The sequence below is a fragment of the Helicoverpa armigera genome, chromosome 28, assembly GCF_030705265.1.
Source record: "Helicoverpa armigera isolate CAAS_96S chromosome 28, ASM3070526v1, whole genome shotgun sequence".
Taxonomy (NCBI): domain Eukaryota; kingdom Metazoa; phylum Arthropoda; class Insecta; order Lepidoptera; family Noctuidae; genus Helicoverpa; species Helicoverpa armigera.
This window is the reverse complement of record NC_087147.1, coordinates 4,441,157-4,461,334: the sequence shown is the minus strand read 5'-3', so window position 1 is coordinate 4,461,334 and position 20,178 is coordinate 4,441,157. Positions and strand designations below refer to the sequence as shown.

The following is a 20,178-nucleotide window of genomic DNA, read 5'->3' as shown; positions in this document are numbered from 1 at the left end:
AAAGTTATATTTTCAAATTAGTCGTACGTTTATTAAACCTTTACACCCTATTTATAAAGCATGTGCCTACCTACAGATCATCATGTACTTACAGCAAGTAAGTACCTAGTAAAACTGCAATTAGGTACTTTGGAACACAAAATTTCACTTAATACAAATAATAAATCCCTAATTATTGTGCAATAATATATTTCACATATTGTGCTTCAAACTTTTCTACAATCCTTATCAGAAATAACACTCGGAAAATAAAGATAATACCTATGCGAAGCTAAAACTGCTGATTCATGGAAAATCCTTACCATAAATGGTAAAAACAACAAAACTAGAATACTGATCTTTGCATCTTATCCGATAACTCATAGCTAAAGCGTAGTTGAATTATCATATCATAGATTGCATGATTCAGCTAAAAATATTCTCGCAAAATAATATTTTTCTTTGTTGCAATCAAAAAGTAAACTTCGGCTCCAGTCAAAACGCGCGCAAATTCAAACGTCATTGAGATTTTGCGACTGTTTCCGTCAGTCCATAAATGGGCATTTTGTTGAATACTAAATTCTGATTGGCTGAAGCGCTGCCGTCATCAGTGACTCACTTTTAAAGTTGATTGTGTAAAAGTATTTTTATCCTTGGTTCTACAAAGTGTCGTGTACTGAGATATCTAATCTTACCAACATTGAAGTGACTTATATTTATCAATAACAATTTTATTTGAGTACTCAGTATGTTTTATCGCGTAGTTCGACAGAGTTGCTAGTGTACTTTTCTGAAAGTTGTCGTCTTGTTCCGCCGCTTACTATTCGAATAAATATTAATGTTTAAAATTTGTACATATAAACTATAAGATAAATATAAATCTGTATTAAAAAGTTACTCAGTACTTATCAATTAGTGTCAACTTGGCGTTGTTTTAAAAGGACATTGTATTGATTTTGCCAGTCAGTTTGACGCATGCGCTCATTGGGTGTCGTAAAAAAGGGTTAGCCAACATTCCGAACAGTGTCGTTCCGGTCGCCGTTGTCGTGGTGTCGGTGAAGTTAGTGGTGGAATTTTTACGTGTTTAACATCAAAAAATGGTAAGTGAAGAAAATAAATTACAGTGCATAACAGCCGCGTTGTGTTTTTCTATTACGAGAGTGGTGAATTACGAATCGGAATGCCGCAATTTCACGGGACTGCGTTCTTCAGTGACCGGTGCCGCCATATTTCGCACAACCCACCGCTGAGTTTGCACGCCTTTTCGTAAAAATCGTTGTCACCGTTCAGTGATTTGATGCCACGTGTTGTGTTTTTAAGTTTATGGCCGCGGACATGTCGGGCTGCGGCGTCCTGACTAGTGAACAATGCGACTCGATGGACCGGTATTGGATTTCACGTACGTTTGAAAGGTTATTCCTGCAACGCCTTTTTTGACGAGTCTGAAGTGCCCTACGCTTTGATGTACGGTATTTAGGGGCTGTAGAGGCAAGGGTAGTGGCCAGATGAGTTATCAGTGGTGTGTAGCGTGCCGGGGGCAACGAACTTTACTGGGAATGCATCGTCGCGCAATCGCACTTGCGTTTGACCATATAAGGCGTAGTGATCGCGGCACTGCTTGTCACATAGATTTCGTGTCTATTTTGGGGCGAATAGGCGTCTGAACACCGCACCCGGTGCTACGTCATTTTAAAAATGAACTGGGGGTATTGGCCGAGCAATGTCAAGGTCGTTACTTATTCAATTCTATTGACGAAAATCTAACTGTACCAGACATTTTGACAGGTACTTGTAACATGCAAAACTCGTCCTTACGGCTAAACAATAAGGTCCAACAAGATGGCATCACGCCAAACTACTTTGCAGATATCAGACTGAATTATAGGATTAATTTTCTTATCATTGTGGCTGTTTCCCTTCCCTTTATTTCTGATTGGCGTAGCGTTTCTGAATAGTGATAAACCCCAGTGACTAAAAGTATCTGTATGAAGGAAAATATTCAACATAAATGACCTCATATCCTATAATTATAGAACTGGAAGGAGGACATAATTGGTCCATAACTTCCTATTGTGGGTATCCTCAATTCAATTTACAAATAATTGACATGTAAAATGAACTGGATTCTAGTATTCTAACTGGAACTTGTGACCGTATTCATCATAAAATGAACAGTTACAATTTACAGAGTTATAGTAACTGTAATATAAAAATATGTATTAAAACCACACCCATCATGCAAAGCATAACGGACCAACTAATTAATCTCGTAGACATAATATTCTTGTAAAAATTATTTATTCGTATCATGTTTAGCATACAAATCTAAAATTGTTGAAACCAAAGCCAGCAAATACATATAGTTTATTAGACAGGCTATTCAATTCTAATGTAACAGAAGTAATTATGTTAAATGGTGTCTCACACCAAACATAAGTCCTTACTGTTTCCCCTCGCTGCTAAGCAAAGACCTCCCCATCTTGTCTCCAGACCTCCTGAATGTTGGACGGACGACAATCTCGCAGATACTAAACCAATGCCATTTTTCCGGGACTGTCCCCTCAAAAGTCCATTTTGGCCCTATAGTAGCTCATCACTCTGGATACATTTGGATGATGGGCCCAATTTTGTGTCTACCTTACCTACTTCTGAAAGTTGAATTTTGCATCATGTCAATAATCAACTTCTAGTTTCATTGACACTGAACTGGAATGATATAAACAGTATATAAAATAGTATTATAAACAGTAACTTTTTGCAATGTTCAAGTAATTTTGGTTCAACACAGTAACATTAATTTTGACCGACCCAACTTTTATGACTAATACCGTAAAACTGAGAAAGTAAATTGATTGACTCAGTCCTAAAAGGATATTAGTCACAAAGCAATAGATGACATACTGATTAGGGGTGACTACTGAGAACAAACAAGGTGAACATAGAATGACTTTGCAATATTTCTCACATATTCTAGTGACTTTCACATAAGTGTAGGTAGATGGAATCAAAATAATTTGGTTAATCACAAATTATTTATGAGTGGTTTACTTCCTCTACACAAATATGCATATCGAGACTATTTGACAGGATATGAGTCTAAAATGTTATCATAATTAAATTCCAAAAAGTTATTCATCAGGATTTACAGTTAATTTGCAGGCATTTACGATGGAATAGTGATTCTATTTAATTTGTAACCTACAAGGTAATTCATTAATCTTGTAAGCATATCTTATATCTCCTATTCTAATTATTTACATTATTAAGTAGGTATTATAATTAATTACGCATGTCTCCCTATTTCTCAAAAGTAGTCATTTATCACAAAGATTCTATCAAAAGGCGATCACGGGCGCGCCACCTACAGCACATAAAAATTAAGATTCAAACCAGAAAAGGCATAAAGACTATCATGTGGTAAAAACAAAACCGTTTATAGAAAAGCTTTAAACTAAGCCTCTTAACTCCAATTGAGTTATAATGAAGTTTCCAACCATGTATGGTAAGTAATGTAGAAAAACTCGTACAGTGAGTCACGGTACTTCTCATGAGTCATCCTGTACGGCAGACCATGTTTGTCTAGACTTTCTCTGAGCGTACTAAGCCTGTAATTTATTTGCGGCAGGGCTGATCTGTATTGATCATGTTTCCATTGATGGAACTATCTCGAAATTATCATGTGACCAATGAAGACATCGTTTTTCTGATCCTGCAAGTAATGCGTTTATGATTCGTCATTTCAGCAGATTTCTTTGACAAGTGACTTCTCTGACAATAGTCTTCCTATAGGTACTTATCGAATCTAATCATGTTTAAAGAGAAATTGGAGTCGCGTCATCGGAATAATAAGTATTACTTCCCTTTGTTCGTGAAACCTATTTGTACACTCACCAATTCTATGATGAAGAGAAGACAATTTAGAACTTAAACTGAAGTATAGATCGTGCAAAGATCGTTGATTAAGAGCCATTTGATTGGACTAAACACTTCGATCTCGTTAAGCCACATTCCTCAAGGTCAAGAGCATAACCAGATAACAATTATGATTATGTATTTCCCTTATCATTTAATTTATCGCGCTCTATCGAAAGGAAAATATGTTCGTAATTCTCGTGAAACGAACGATTACCATGTTCATGACAGTAATTCAGAGAAATAACTCGAAATGATCCGTTTCCACAGAAGATCTGAAAGAATCCATCATGATGACTCATAAGACTGTTAAAACGTGAAAATATAAAGCAAAACTAGTTATTAACATGTTATTAAATTATTCTTGTCATAAAGATCATTTGAATTTCATTTGGACGTTGTACAGGGGAACGAACTTATACAGACTGCGGTGGAAAGCTTTTGTAATCCATCTTTATAGAATACACAGCTGACAATCAGCCCACAACGGACAATGTTATCAAGCAAACAGTTCGAACCACTTCGTCCCCTGCCGAAAACTCCCCCTTTTGAAGGGAACGTACGTGAGGGGACGACTCAGAGGGCGAATACTAAATTGTACAATATCATCTCGCTAGAGCAGTAAAAATAAAGCTCGGGATTTTGTTGAGCGCGTTTTAACGTTGACAATCTGTCGGCTAATTTGACAGTGATATATTTTTCTTTTCACGCTGCAGATCTAGATAAACAGTCTAGTTCGCCGACTCGAAACCGTGACCTCTTGTCATTGCAATTTTATTGGCATCTCCACGTTAATGAAATGCGTGTAGAAAAATGGCGTAGTCCAGTCAGCCGTAACTTACTCATCAGTACATTTGCGAGTCACCTGAGTCAGCCAGTGACGCATACTTAACCGACTGACATTAAGGTCGACGACCTTCACAGCAGTTTTTTATAGGACAATGCCGCCCGCGTTGACGCTTTTGCATTTATGTAAGGGGACAGACTAAAGACAATATGAAGATTTATGTGAATGCTAAAGCTACATTAAATATTTTGATTGCCATTCAAATCAAATCAACAAAATACGCTTAATTTATTCGAATGACTATCTAATTAGTCCTGAATTCATAGATCATGCTAATCTGTCGTATAACTGCGAATGTATCTGGCCTACGCTTTAACTAGTTTAGCTTGCGAAAACTGAGCTCAACGACATTAATAATCTCCTAAATCATAAAACAGATTTGCCTCGTCATGATAGAAATGTGACAAACGGAACGCAAACTGAGAAACTGATAATTATAGAGGAAAGAAGATAACCTTACGAATGTATGCAAAACAATTTAGACGACTAGAGTACTTTACATGACACTACTAGAAATAAATATGACACATATTCAAAGTATTTCAAAGGAATTGTCGAAGTAATGACGCCATTACTACATCGCCATAATTATTCGCGACTTGAGTCTCAAGTCCAAACCCGTGATGATGGTATGATTCGTTACTGGCTGTCTATGTAATGAAGTAACTATATCCAAAAATGTTAAGGAGCACATTTCACTAAGTTTTCAGTTCACATCAGCCAGTCATGCTTTTATTATTTACCTATGATAGTCACTTGCTTATACTTTCAGAAAAGTATACGTTTATGCCACCCATTTCTGTTTTTCTTTTATTTTTAACCAACATAAACATAAACTCTTGTTGCTTTCAAAACTTTTTGAATCAGTTTGTCCTTGATAGTATTATTTGTCGCTTCAAATTGTATATTTTTCCTGATTGACTAGGTACTTAATATTTTTAGTTATTTTAGGTGTATGAGGTAATAGTAGTCATCCGCTTTCCGGTTATTGATTCATACTACTAGAATAATAACAAGGATACTTCGTAGATAGACGTTGAAACCGTGAATTTAACAATTCTAACGGACACAAAAATAGTAAAAGTTGGAAGAGTAGGTAGCTGTGTAGATTAACGCGAATCTAAATGAAATGAGATCATTTAAAAAGCGAAACGTCTCTGTGATTTCAGAATTATACCGTGTGTTGTTCCAAAAACCGCCGCGCCCAAGCAAAAGCTAGATCTAAATAATATTAATCAAATGTTCAAGAATAGCATAGTCGGTCGGACGACAGTAAATTAATGTGGGTAGCTTATATTTTCCACGCAGATTCGCGTCATGAGACAAGTCATAGTATTCCAAATTCGCTGATTATCCGATCCGCTGTAACATTTGAAAAAACTTATCGTGTTGGAGTTTGTATCAGAAACTTTTTTGAAATGGTTCTGCAAGTTTCTGAAATGTAGTTCTTATTGTGCTGCTAAATGCCATCGAAAGGAAAGGCATGCCTTTTGATGCTAATCGTCCCGCACCATTTGTAAAAGTCGGTCAAGAGAAAGGGCGTGTCTTGTTATAGATAGGCAGAAACCACGACTAAGAAGTCTACCTAGATGTTATTAATTTCCTCGCCGAAATTAATGTATTGATTTATGAAGACTTCCCGGCAACACTTACACTAATTGATTTTTTGCATCGCCGAATTATAATTGGTTTTCCTCTTTTTGATTCTCATTGTAGATCGATTCGTGCTGCTAAAAAACATTAACTTTTCACGTCTTCTGTTATATTAGAAAAAGTTTGGAATGCCTAGTTTGAGAGAGCAATAAATGCATTTATTGAACAATAAAGCTAATTCATGTGTGAAACATGACAAGAACAGATATACGTGCAACTGCAGGCGTGATTTTATATGTTTGTTCCGTGCGAGAGTGGTACGTCTAGATATTTATTGAAACTGGAACAGATTGCTGAAGTTTTAATGAGAAAATTGAAATTCGGTGAAAATTATAGTTTCCAGTAAATTACGCTTTTCAAGGTCAGGATGTTCAGTCGTAAATGTATGCTAAAACAGTCTCCATGCAATCGATGCAGCTAAATATATTCCACCAAAGTCATCTTTTCCAATGGAACCTTAGTAATTCTATTCAATGAAGCTTTAATTTTCAATGCACTCAATTCTGTTTGTACTCCTCTCTGATATACATAGAATCTTCAAGGAATTGGCCTCGCAATTCCAAGGCTTCTCAAAGGCTACATCAACTCAATAGAACTTAGTGAATTATTCAGAAGGTATCCGGGAATTCTGAATTGCAGTACTGATTCACGGCCAATCGATCGACTGCCGTAGTATTGCATGACTGTAATCTCGCCTAATGCGGTAAAATGGTGCAGTCTGGTAAATGCACCCAGTCGACCAAGAATATTGCAGGTATAAGGCGATTAACTAAACGTGTTCCGAATGTATTAAGTCATGTTTTATGTTGGGTTTATTCATTCGAAATAAGCTGAAATGAAGTGAGTAAAACTTGAAGAAATGATGTAAGCTAATATGCAATTACCGGTGTATAATGCTAAGTTCATAGATCTCAGTAATCGATCCATTAAAGGGGTCCATAAAGGGCAAACGAATAAAAGGTGATCGAATTCTTAGCCGAAGTTACGACATTGGATGTGAACAAAGCAACATCACAAGGATGAGAATCAGAATAGACTAAATTGTAAAGGTCAACTTGTACTTCACGTTTTAGACCTTTTGACATTCAAAAGGCGATGCTAAATTAGATACATTACGTCTTCCAAGTTGTCTGAAAATATGTCAAAGAAGTAACAATGTTGAAATGTCACGCGAACTGGACATTATTTCTCGTGCCATTTTGGCAATTAGCTCTTGTTAGTTTTTTTGGGACGAGAAACTAACATTACCGATGATGAGGAGGATCGGAACATATAAATATGGATCTGAAAAGCAGTGTGATGTGTTACCAACCAAGACCGTTGGTTCCGCCGTGCAAAAACATGGCAGTCATTGCAGCAAAACCCACGATGTGTCTAAATATACTGATGTTTACATGATATAAATTAAGAAATGCAATAACAATGGCATCATACATATCAGATACTGAAATAGAAATAGATTCGCTTTTATACGGCGTTATAAATAGCTTCATTGTAGTTCGTAGTGAAGAATGAGTTGACTGTTGCTCGCATATCATACATGCGTTCAAGTACTCAAATGATGATTGACGAATTGAAATTAATGCTGCACCGACAGACAACGAGGTCCGATCTTAATGAATACTTGGGTTTGCTCTGCTAACTCTTCGAAACTCCTGAACTTTTTCAGTAGTAAAGTTTCCAAAAAATATTACATGAACATACCAAGCCAAAGATATACTTAAAAAGCCATGTGCACATCTCCAAAGGATTAGAACACACGTGTGTTGGTTCATGCACCGTCGTATTATTAGACTGTGCTACGGCCAATGTCTTCGGCGGGTGTGGACTAGGGCTATTTTTATCGTACCACGCGGGGGACTGTCGTTTTTAGATGCCTCTAGCGATGTTACGGTTTTGTTAAGCTCAATGGTTGGTTCAAAGATATTTCGATGGTGAATCATGAAGACTGTTTTAGTCTACATATTTTGTGGATCGTAAAATTTTCTGATTTGCAGATTGGAATGATTGATACTGGAAATTGCCCTCATCTGGGTTAGAAACTGACTACGCCTATTAATGCTCCACATGTTTTAATCGTAATTCAAGCGCCTAGTATTAATTACTTGCGATTTCCAGCCAGCGATTGACCACAAGGCCTCTCAGCGACTAGGTCAAGGCATAAAATAGACAAGTCTAACATTACACAGTATTGTTGACTAAACAACTCTAGACCAAGCCCACTGATCCCGCAGCGGAGCGTTACTCATTGAACCGAGAACCACCTGCACAAACAACATACAAAACAAATGGATGAAACAATTATACCTATTTAAATGTATGGAAACATTACGTTTGTGCCTCGAAGCACGACCTCAGATAAATGATAACATTCCCGGTGACTCACTCATGACATTTGCCCTCGCGAGGTAAACTGCACTTTATTTCTGAAGTAATAAAGCTGCATTTTGAAAGAGGGTAGATGGAGTATGAAAGGTGTCTGCGATGCTCCGGTACTCTTTTGAAGGAGGTTTGATATTTCCTTCCTTTCCTGATATCGAAATGACTACGGTACTATAGAGAATTGAATATCATCAGCAAAATGAACATGGCCATTGCAAATAGATCGATATAACACTATTTATGTATCAGAGATTTCTGCAATGGAACTACTTGCAGACTTTCCTTTAGTCTTAGAAAGCTAATCTCGCGTTGCATATTCCGATGAAACGAACCGTATAATTAACACTAATGATTGTTTTAATTGCTTGTTAACTTTCAAATCGAATTAGACAAATCCGATTCATGACATACGGTCTATTACTGATCAATTCGTTTGGCAGAGTTGCAGTATTATAAACATACAACAAATCTATCGAAGTCAATATAATTTAGAAGTAACTGCATCAGCCTTGTGTTAAATTGAAATAGAACTGAATGAAATGTGACAACAGCTGCCTTCGTATATAACGCAGATTATTTCAGAACTACCTACATACTTACATAATTTATTTAGCTGTGACCCGAGTTACTAGCGAAAATGTAGTGGCCACAGTACGGATTTATAGGTATTTTAACAAAGAAAATACGTAATATTGTAGTTTTCGCTCAGATTTATGGGTTTGAAAATACCTTTCTAGTTTATGAATGTCATAAATAAGTTCTTACCTACACAGACTATTAACTATACAATTACTGACGCTTTTCACATTACACAGAATGCATCTAGTTTCAAAGATTCGAAAAGCAGATTAGCCTAGATTTCGTCTAAAAATTCAATCATCATTTGACATTATTACATAGTAAACAGAAAATATCTTCGCTGATACTACAAAACCGCAGGCACACTCGTAAAAATGTCTCCGCATCTCAAAATGAAGTCGTCTGACGTATGCCTACGTATTACAACTCGAGTTTATTTTAAACTCGTTGGCCCACCGACCGCCTGAGACAATAGGCGTCCATTCCGTGCCTATTGAGCAGTTCCGTTCACGCGGGACTTGGTTTCACAGGAAATGTTGCTTTAGGAATTTTGAACGTTCGTTTTGACAGAATTGTGCTCTCGGAAGTAGAGCTTGTAATTTATTTTAAAGTAAAAATTGTTACTACAATAAGATACACTTGTGTTTTTGGGAGTGAGTCTGACTGAAGAGATAACTCAGCATTTTTTCAAAAAATTACGGTCGAATTGCTTGATTGATCCTATTTCTCCTCTCTCAGTAGTATCCCTGAGCGCAGAAAATCTATTGGCTGTTTTATAACTTCTCCGCTCCGCTCTGGTAGACCCTGGATCTAAACCTTCAGTGAAAACGATCGTATTATTATGATATCTTTAACAGCCTGCTGAAATGTAAACAAATTCACAATCCAAGACCATGAAGTACAAAGAAAATAGATAACCTCGTATCATAGACTAAACATGTCACACACAGTTAAAATCATCCAAAGTACCACCGACTTTCGTTCTAGTATTACTGTGAGAATGAATTTATTATCTCGTTTAGAGCAATGTACGAACTTAGAAACATGTTTTTGATCTTAGCGATTATCTGGCATTTGGCCAGGATACGCCCTAGCTTTAAGTGGTCTTGCATTCATCTGTAATTAGCACATTCATGCATCATTTGGCTGTTCTGGGTTCTGTTAACTTTAACAGCCTTAAATCTAGTATTTTTCGACATGAGTAGGTATGTATGGTAAAAATATCAAAATTTTCACGGTCAAGAACTTGACTATTAATAAGTTGAAAATACGTCAATTCCCTGCGTTCGAATTCAAATCTTTATTGTCTTCATCTTTCGGACCTCATGTGGGCTGTAAGGGCAACCACCTATCCTTCTTCGTAATTTTAAACCATAGGATGTTCAGCTTGCTAAGTATTAACTATTAGCCTTTTCCGGATATTGATTTCTGAAGCTGCCCGGCAATTTTGCTACCTTAAGTTGAAACAAATAACTTTTTACCTAGAACAGAATTTTTAATGAAATCAATTTTCCTTTTACAATAGTAAATCAATATGGGGTCTTATTGTGATTCGTGTTCAAAGCGAAAACATTAATTATATCGGCTAGAATGAGGGGTGTTTTTAATAAAGGATCCAAACAAACTCGAGATATTTCATTACCACTTATAAGAATTTCACTTTGATCTTACATTTCTCACATATTAAAATCAACGGTGCTTTCGTAAATACCTCTACTATATTTGAATAAATCTATATATTTGAAACTCGTCAACTTGATTATTTATTTGGCAATGAAGCTACCGGTTCAGTGCACTGCTTATTCCGCGGTTCGTAATTCACCCAAATTCTCAAATTTTTTTTAAACGTTATTATAAGAAACAGCTTCATTTTGTTCTGAAGCAGTACATATTCGATACAAGCTGTAGCTACCACCTATCCCTTGATTCTGTGATTGCAATGCATAATTCCAATTAAATTTTAATCACTCACACTTCAATAGAATCATTGCATTTCGACGTTTGAACTTCCCAATTTATGTATGTACATATATGTACATATGTACATATAGTTTCTTTCCCATATTCTTGTTAATACTAATTTCTCTTTTTTCTACAGGCGTCTGGTGTGACAGTTTCGGACGCTTGCAAAACGACGTACGAGGAGATCAAGAAGGACAAGAAGCACCGTTACGTGGTGTTCTACATCCGCGACGAGAAACAGATCGATGTAGAAACTGTGGGCGAACGCAACGCTGAGTACGATCAGTTCCTTGAGGATTTGCAGAAGGGCGGCACTGGAGAGTGCAGGTAATTGCAATATTATAATAATTTAGACTTGTTTTTTTAGGCTTTGGGAGTGTTCTTGAGAGTAACCAAAGCTCCATAAGGACCGTGATTGGGCTTAATTCAAGAAGAGTCGGACACTTTTTTTATACTGCAACCACATTGGCACACGTTTTTTAATGATTACCCAAATACCAAAAAAGTTACGCATAATTGTTCACCTAGGGAGCTAAGCTATATGTTTTTTGTATAGACGTAGAATTTGCCTAAAATCCGATTAAATTGAGTGTCGTCATAATTTTTGGTGACTGTTAATAATTTGCGTGGTATCATCACATCAATTAAGATGTTATTAACGTCCAGAAAACGACCGAGAAATTATGTTTATGCAGATGTGCAATTTGGCGGATAACAGTATTCACCGTTGTCAACTCGCTCGTTATTTTACTGTAGCCACCGAAACTAAAGTTCTTTCCCATACTTACTGGTTCCAGGAGCCAAACAAATATGGAATAATTTCTTGTCTTCACCACTACTTACTTGCTAGATAGAGGTCTTTCCCTTTTTTTGCCGTTCCTCCATCTGTATGATCAAAATAAATAACGTCATACATAATTAACGCATTTCATTCGCAATATTTCCAGATATGGCCTGTTCGACTTCGAGTACACGCACCAGTGCCAGGGCACGTCGGAGGCTAGCAAGAAACAGAAGCTGTTCCTAATGTCATGGTGCCCCGACACCGCCAAGGTTAAGAAGAAGATGTTGTACTCCAGGTAATTATCGCCAATCATTCACCAGACTTATTATCCTACTGTCCTTCTTATCGCACGCTTCAAGCTTCTCTAGGCGGAGTGGTTACTGTTATTTTCAATACTTACTTGATATTATTTCCTCGATAAGTGCAGTAATATGGGACATATTGGACAAATACCAGATGGTTACAGAATGTTATCTGGGTGCGCGAGTTTTCTAAAGTTTTTTAGTCATCTCGCTATCATGATTTTTACATATTGACATATTAGCATATATATGACGCACGTATGTCTTTCAAATGAAAGAGAAAAAGCTAAATTTTAAGATCTGGTCGATTACTCGTTTTCAGCAATCGGGTATCTCCATCATACCAAAGCTATGGCAGTCAATATCGTTCACTCCTGTCAGTCTGTCTAACAGAATTTCATTGTAGATAATTCAACAATATCCAGAATTGACTCCCCATCGCTCCAGTTGTAACTCAGTCATAATAAAACTAGAGTCCTTGCTAATGCTGCCAAAATTATATATAGCGGCCGAACGCGCCGGTTGCCGTACGGAAATCTTGTTTATGATCCACCATGACGGTGATTGTCAATATTTCTGTAGAAAATTCAGATTTCTAGTTAATTTAGACATGTAGGAAATTATGCTTTCATATTTCTGGGGAATAATGCTTGTAAACGGTGAGAAATACAAGGTTTTCTTTTTTGATTGGCTGTTATCGACAAAATCAAATATTAATTTATTGAAACATGTTTGATTAAAATCTCATACTTTTATCGAGATTATAGGTTTTCTTTAAATTATATCATTAACCGTCAAATCCGTAGCGGACCCCAATTGGGGTCTGAACATCAATGTCACCGTAAGCTCGGTTTAGACCCCAATCGGGGTCTTGCGAATCAGTCATACACTTTCCTAATTATTTACGCTCATATTTATTTTCTTTCCAATCAAACCGCATTTGTGAGTACCAAATAAAATAACTAAATAAATTAAAATTATTTTTACGCATTCAAACCTTTCATATTTAGCATCCCGTTAGAAAATATACCTTTTTAAAATCCAATCGTAATTACCGGGAATTCCGATCGAACTCGCCATGTTTGTTTACATTAGTTGTTTTTTTAAATTTGAAGACGCATAGACAAGATGGCGACGGTGATAGAAGTTTTGCATCGTATGATCCGATTCGTTAAAATAAAGAATCGATTAAATAATTTTATATTATTTGATATTATTATATTACTAAATTGCACTTTTGTATACTTACCATAATCTGAAAATAAATTAGGAAAAGTAAGATGACTTAATTTATTTTGAAAAAAATGCTAGAAAATCAGTGGTAGAAAATACGTTGTAGCCGGAATAAAAAAAATCTTCGGTTTTTAGGGTTTCTGAAGACGGCAAATGAAGACTTATTTTTCTTCGGGTGTTTTATGTGCAGGATTCCTGTAGACCTGCCAAACTTAATGACGATTCGTTACTTCCAACTTTTTAACTGAGCGGCAACGCTATTTGACGAGAGCCGTAGTTAGGTGTAATTATCCCAAAATTTTAAGACGATTTTATTGTTTGAAAGGGCAAATAGTTCGCTGTTCATCGAAAGCTGATCTAAGATGGAAAGATGGCCGCCGCCGACTTATTTTTAACCGACTTTCCAAAAAGCGGAGGTTCTCAATTCGACCGTTTTTTTTTGTATGTTTGTTACGCGATTACTCAGCCATTTATTTATCGATTTTGGTGATTCTTTTTGGCTTATGTTTAACTGATCACCAGATATAGTAACAAACAGCAGACAAAAATAGTAAGTGATCACCAAAATGAAACTCGCATTTTAATGTAAAACTATCACCAAAGTTTTAACACTTTGCTATCCTATTTAAGTGAAATTACTCCAAAATAAATCATGCGTAAGCCAAAAATAGTAAATGATCACCAAAATTAAACCACCATTTTAAAGTAAGATTATAACCAAAGTTTTTAAATTCTGCTATCCTATTTAAGCAAAATGAGTCCAAAAAAATCATTGTTATCCCAAAAGTAGTAAATGATCACCAAAAGTAGTAAATGATCATCAAAAAAGTTTTTACATCTTGCTATCCTGTTTAAGTAAACTGACTCCAAAAAAATTAGTTCGGCCTGATAAAATAAATGTAATAACATTATGGGGACCCTTTTCCTGCACTAGCGTGGAATTTGTCTATTGCATGCCTCTAAACAGTGCGATAAGAGTGTATTGAGAAACACATTCTTCTTCTTCTTTCTCCTGCCCTGTTCCCAATTTTACTTGGCGTCGGCGCAATATGTCATTTTCTTCCATTTTCCCCTGTCACTCGTCATACTGACACTCACGCATGCATTGCAAGCCGGACACATAACTTAATATGGCATCATAATACTTTATTTGGTAATAAGCCTACATTTTATGGCAATCACAGTGACTTATTTAGGCAAAAATAATACATTAATTTGGTCGTCAAGAGTTGGTGATCATTTACTAAATTTGGTGGTCGAATACAATTTAAAGTGAAGTCGTGACTAAAATAGCTGGTACTATTACATTTTTAGACTTTATTTTTCTGGTGTTCAGTAGATATTTCTGGTTGCAAAACTTAGGGTATCAAAGCATTTTATGGTGGTCATTATATTTGTTCCCATTCTTTTTTTGTTTGATAGCGTATACTTCCGAGGTGGTTCCATTATCAGGTCAGGATCTGATGATGGTACCTTGAGAAATCGAGGGCGACTCTCGAAAATTGTAAGCATAGATAAGGTTATAACTTGACACTCAGATGTATGTCTGATAACACTATGAAACAGTAAAGGTTTGGAGCTGACCTGATGATGGAGACCAGAGAAGGTCGAGGGAACTCGACAACTGAATATTTAATCTTTATCGTGTTTGTGCTTATATTATTCGTATTTACGAGGCCTCTGCAACAGTGAAGGAGGTGGAGACGAGAGAAGTTCGGTTGTCGAGTTCCCTCGACCTTCTCTGGTCTCCATCATCAGGTCAGCTCCAAACCTTTACTGTTTCATAGTGTTATCAGACATACATCTGAGTGTCAAGTTATAACCTTATCTATGCTTACAATTTTCGAGAGTTGCCCTCGATTTCTCAAGGTTTCCATCATCAGATCCTGGACCTAATAACAAATATGGGGAATATACCCTTTCGACCAAAAACAAACATCCAAATTGAGAACCACCTCCTTTTTGGGATTCGGTAAAAAATATTTGGTGACTTTAAAATCAATCAATTATTATTATTGTTTCTCATCATCAAATAAGTACATTACTTTGGTAGTTACAAATTGCATTATATTTCAGAACACCAGGCTTACCCTCCGCCGAAACAAAAATCTTAGAATTGTTGAGAAATAATATAAGAATAAATTAAAATTCCGTAATAGGTAATAAAAATTCAATTAAAGTTAAAAATTAATACGAATGACGCAACACCAAAATAAATAATACATATAAAAATTGAATGCTAGAAACTTTCATAAAACTTAAATATATTTTTTCTTAACAACAAAAACAAATTGAACCTATAATTTAAAATTAAGAAATAAAATTGAAATAAGTTGCTATTAAAAAATAGGTATATATAAAATTGGTATTCGATTATTTATAATAAATATCCGATTTAGGTATCGAATGCACACCGCTGATTGAAAAAAAAATACTCCATTCCAAACTCTACTTCTTTTGATCTTGTAAATTGTTCATTTTATTGTGTATTTTATGTGCTGATTTTTTAGTTGTTGAACATAAATAAGTGCACGAAATGTATTGCAACGGATTGAAAATGTTACAAATATGACGTTTGTGTTGTGTTTGAGAAAGTGATGCGATTATTTATTGGTAAGTTTTCACCAAATTTGAAATGCCTAACTTTTCGATAGACTTAAAAACACCGTAATTATTATCTTTTTCTGAATTAACTGACCCCATTTGACCTTTGCACGTTGTTGTCAAATAAGTGAGCTCTAAAGTTATAGTTAAAATACTTCTGATCAGGCATTACGGACTTAGAATTCAGGTGTTGAAAGTTAGTACAAATTTTTGACTTCCATGTCGCGATTCAAAATTCCCGCCGAATCAACGGTAAAGTCATATGTCAAAATCTTGTCGAGCAGAGGGGTTAATTATGTCTTGGACTGCATAATGTGTCTTGCCGCATTGCACATTTCGAGACATGAAAAGTGAAAAATAAATAAATTCACTCGCAATTTTAAAATTACTTTTTACAATATTACGTCATTTCATGAAACAGCTAACGAACGACCACGCCCTATACTTCAATAATTTGATGACGCATACATTACAATCATGTTACTAAGAACCGACATTTATATCCTTATCAACTCAACAATAACTAATCGCGAAGCATACTCCATACTAATGATGACGTATTTATATCGAGAAAGTCACGTTTCGTATTAGATATCCTTTTCTCTAAATGCCCGATAGTTGGCTTTGTGACGTCATGGTTATTATGAGATAGATAAGTTTGGTATATGGCAATAATAATTATCAGAGAATAATCCAAGAACAAACAAGCAAATACATAATCCAACATCTAGAGTTACATTGTGGGGCAATAAACTAACTAAACGGTCACTGGAGACTGCCTATCTAATTTACCTGAATTTTATAGGATAATGCATTTAATTAGTAATATTTGTGTCATTGGAGCTATCTTATACTACAATATCATTATCATTATCCACAGCTCTTTCGACGCACTAAAGAAGTCGCTGGTGGGCGTACAGAAGTACATCCAAGCGACCGACCTCTCGGAGGCCTCGCAGGAGGCTGTTGAAGAGAAGCTGCGCGCCACCGATCGCCAATAAGTCAGCATTTATCGCCACGACCGACGTGTGGCGCATCGCGACCGCCCCACGGAAACAACTTCAGCCGCCACAGAAGGACCTCGTGCTTTCGGATACCAAGACCTATTGCACGGAGCCCTCGCTCTGTGGCCTTAGTCAGTATTGTCAGTGGTTCGCGGTGCGGCCCACAGTTTCGCATGGGTTTTTTTTATATATCGTTTCAATCCTTAAGCTTTTGCAGTCGATTCCACTCCGGAGCGGCCTCGCGCAGGTCGGGTCGGACTCATGTACAGCTAACTGTGAACCCACGGCCGACTCCGCGACAGCCTCGTAACTATAGCAAAAGGAATCATTATGTAATAATTTAAATTATACTAATTATTATATATATTTTTTTCCTATAATATAACTAAAGAGTAAATTAAGCTCAAACTAAATTTAAATACAGCGTACGCGTCTTTTTAATTGTAAAACTGGTTAGCGAACGCGGTCGGCTTTTATACTATTTAGATTGTAATATAAAGAATGTACGATTTTAATTTCGTTTGAGATTCATCTTGCTAAAGGATGTAAGCTTGAGCTGCGGCTCGATACATGGCGGGCGTTGGATAAGTATTTTGTAACCGATTTATCCAGAAATACACTCGATATAAGAGAAATTAGTTGTTTCATTTTACTGACTGAAGAAAATATAAACCCTCTTTGACATAATAAATGCGTCCTAGCCGGTTGTCAGCTATGAGCAATGGCGGCTGTCCTTATAATAGGAGATCAGCCAGCAACGCAGAACATATTATCAGCGCAGACATAGGTTTTTACTCCCTAATTCTTCACTCTCATAGCTCGGTGGGAAAGGACAGGAAACCCAACACGACTGCAAGATCATGCACAGGACAGCCACTAACGTGCTATTCGAAATCAACGACTTCCAGACTTTGGGCTGCTTTGTGAACCCAGGAATCGAATCCGACAACGGAAAGGATACTTTTCTGTTTTCGTTTCTATCTAAACGAACATCCAAAGGACATGCACGTAAAAAGAAGACTTAAGATTATTTTGTCGAAATAGTATTGGCAGAACAATCGAAATAAAACAAATCTGGTAATGATATTTTAAAACATTTATTAAAATTCCTCGTGGCAACAATATTGCTATCACACTATCTTCTATCACAAATGAGAACTTTACTACTAATTAAAGTAGTAAGTTTCAAAACATTAATATTTTCATCTCACGAGAATTGATATTTAATTTTATCAGAGGTATTTTTTTGAAACTAACACAACTAAACACTTATTTTATTTACATAATTAAGCTTTAGACTTAAATCAGGCAGTTCTTGTGTTATTTTCATCAGGCCATTTGCCTCGATAATCTTAAAAATATTTACCCCAATTTAGTAGTAAATTATTTAGTCTGGCAATATTTATGCTATCAATAAAATGAAAACCGTTGCCTGAGCCTACTTCAAATACTCATTACTTCGCTACAAATTGTAACAAAAATATATGTGTGCGTTCGCGCAGCGGAATGTTGTGGAATTTAAAGATTTTAATTATGCAGATAATTAGTGTAAGACGTCCTATAATTGTGTATGGTAAATAAAAATTTGTGTATGCAGCCATTGTGGAGAAATTCACCAAAAACAGATTCCGCTGGGCGAACGTTGGCGAACGTTGTCCTGGCGGAACTTTTTTTAATCCATAGACTTTAGAAGAAAAGAGATGTGTCCGAAAATTAGTGTGTATTTGTGTATAATTGATTATGTATGAATGAAATCAGTGCATGCATAAACTTCGGAGAAATTCAAGTTTCCGCTACGCGAACGTTTGGCCATTAGCTAGTTTTCATATAAAGCGCTTACATAGAGAGCTGTAGATTTTTACATACGTTGTTTTGAATTTGTTTATATTTGTTTAAAAAACAGATTTAGAAAAAGTCGTAGGGTTTAAAAGATAAAAATATAAACGTAAAATACACTTATTAGGTCTTAGTTCTTAAAGTATGCAGTTTGGGGTCTAGATTTTCACGTTTACACAAACCTTGTAAGTGTCTGCAACATGTTGCCAAGTATCAATGATGTTCCGTTAGTAATTAAAAAGTTATAGGATATTTTACCATGAACAGATCACTGTTTACAAAGCAGTCGAATATCACGACGTTCTAAAGGAATTGCATGGTAAAATGTATGCCAATAATTAGTTTAATCATTCAACTATTCACTTGCAAAATTTAATGTCATTAAATTCAGTAATTAAAGAAAGACAATTATAATACTGACGGAGCATCGAAACCCTACATAATCCGACCAAGTTCGGATAGCTACAAAAAAGCGGCCGTGCCATATGTCTAAGCAACGTTCTTAACTTGGAAGGTTAGTATATTTATTAATATGGTACAGTTGCGTACACAAACGTTAGGAAAAAATAAAACAATTGCATTTCTTGCATGAAAAATATTTTTTTAATAATAATGCTACTATCTACGACATTTTAGTTAAAATACGTAACGTTTATTAGCGTTATTTTTAATCACGTAGTCAAGTAATTTATGTAAGTAATAATAATAAAAATATTTTTGTACATGGATATTTAAATAGAGAAGTACTTGTTAATTGAAGATTTATTATTATCGTAGATAGTGGCATTATTATTAAAAAAATATTTGAAGAATATTTTTTCAACAAATACAATTGTTTTATTTTTTCCTAACGTTTGTGTACGCAACTGTACCATATTAATAAATACTAACCTACCAAGTTAAGAACGTTACTTAGACATATGGCACGGCCGCTTTTTTGTAGCTATCCGAACTTGGTCGGATTATGTAGGGTTTCGATGCTCCGTCAGTATTATAATTGTCTTTCTTTAATTACTGAATTTAATGACATTAAATTTTGCAAGTGAATAGTTGAATGATTAAACTTATTCAATTAGAACGTCGTGATATTCGACTGCTTTG

At 35.8% G+C, this 20,178-nt stretch overlaps 1 protein-coding gene across 2 annotated transcripts; it reads left to right on the top strand.

Annotated features, from left to right (window-relative positions):
• The first annotated feature begins 747 nt into the window (after positions 1 to 747).
• Positions 748 to 17,876, top strand: LOC110381486 (cofilin/actin-depolymerizing factor homolog). Of its 2 annotated transcripts, none has more exons than XM_021341832.3 (4): positions 748 to 1,079; positions 11,451 to 11,641; positions 12,262 to 12,393; positions 17,118 to 17,876. In XM_021341832.3, the coding sequence occupies exons 1-4, from the start codon at positions 1,077 to 1,079 to the stop codon at positions 17,236 to 17,238; spliced, it is 447 nt and encodes a 148-aa protein (XP_021197507.1). In that variant the 5' UTR covers positions 748 to 1,076; the 3' UTR covers positions 17,239 to 17,876. The 2 variants fall into 2 exon arrangements, with proteins under 2 accessions (XP_021197507.1, XP_049707513.2); XM_049851556.2 differs by lacking the exon at positions 748 to 1,079 and adding an exon at positions 11,111 to 11,161.
• The last annotated feature ends 2,302 nt before the right edge of the window (positions 17,877 to 20,178 follow it).

Excerpts from the sequence above, each read along its gene's own strand:
- LOC110381486 (XM_049851556.2), top strand. The coding sequence starts at position 11,126 with ATGAAGCTACCGGTTCAGTGCACTGCTTATTCCGCG. Across the intron at positions 11,162-11,450 it reads AGTGCACTGCTTATTCCGCG|GCGTCTGGTGTGACAGTTTC; the intron begins GTTCGTAATTCA and ends TTTTTTCTACAG. Across the intron at positions 12,394-17,117 it reads AAGAAGATGTTGTACTCCAG|CTCTTTCGACGCACTAAAGA; the intron begins GTAATTATCGCC and ends CATTATCCACAG.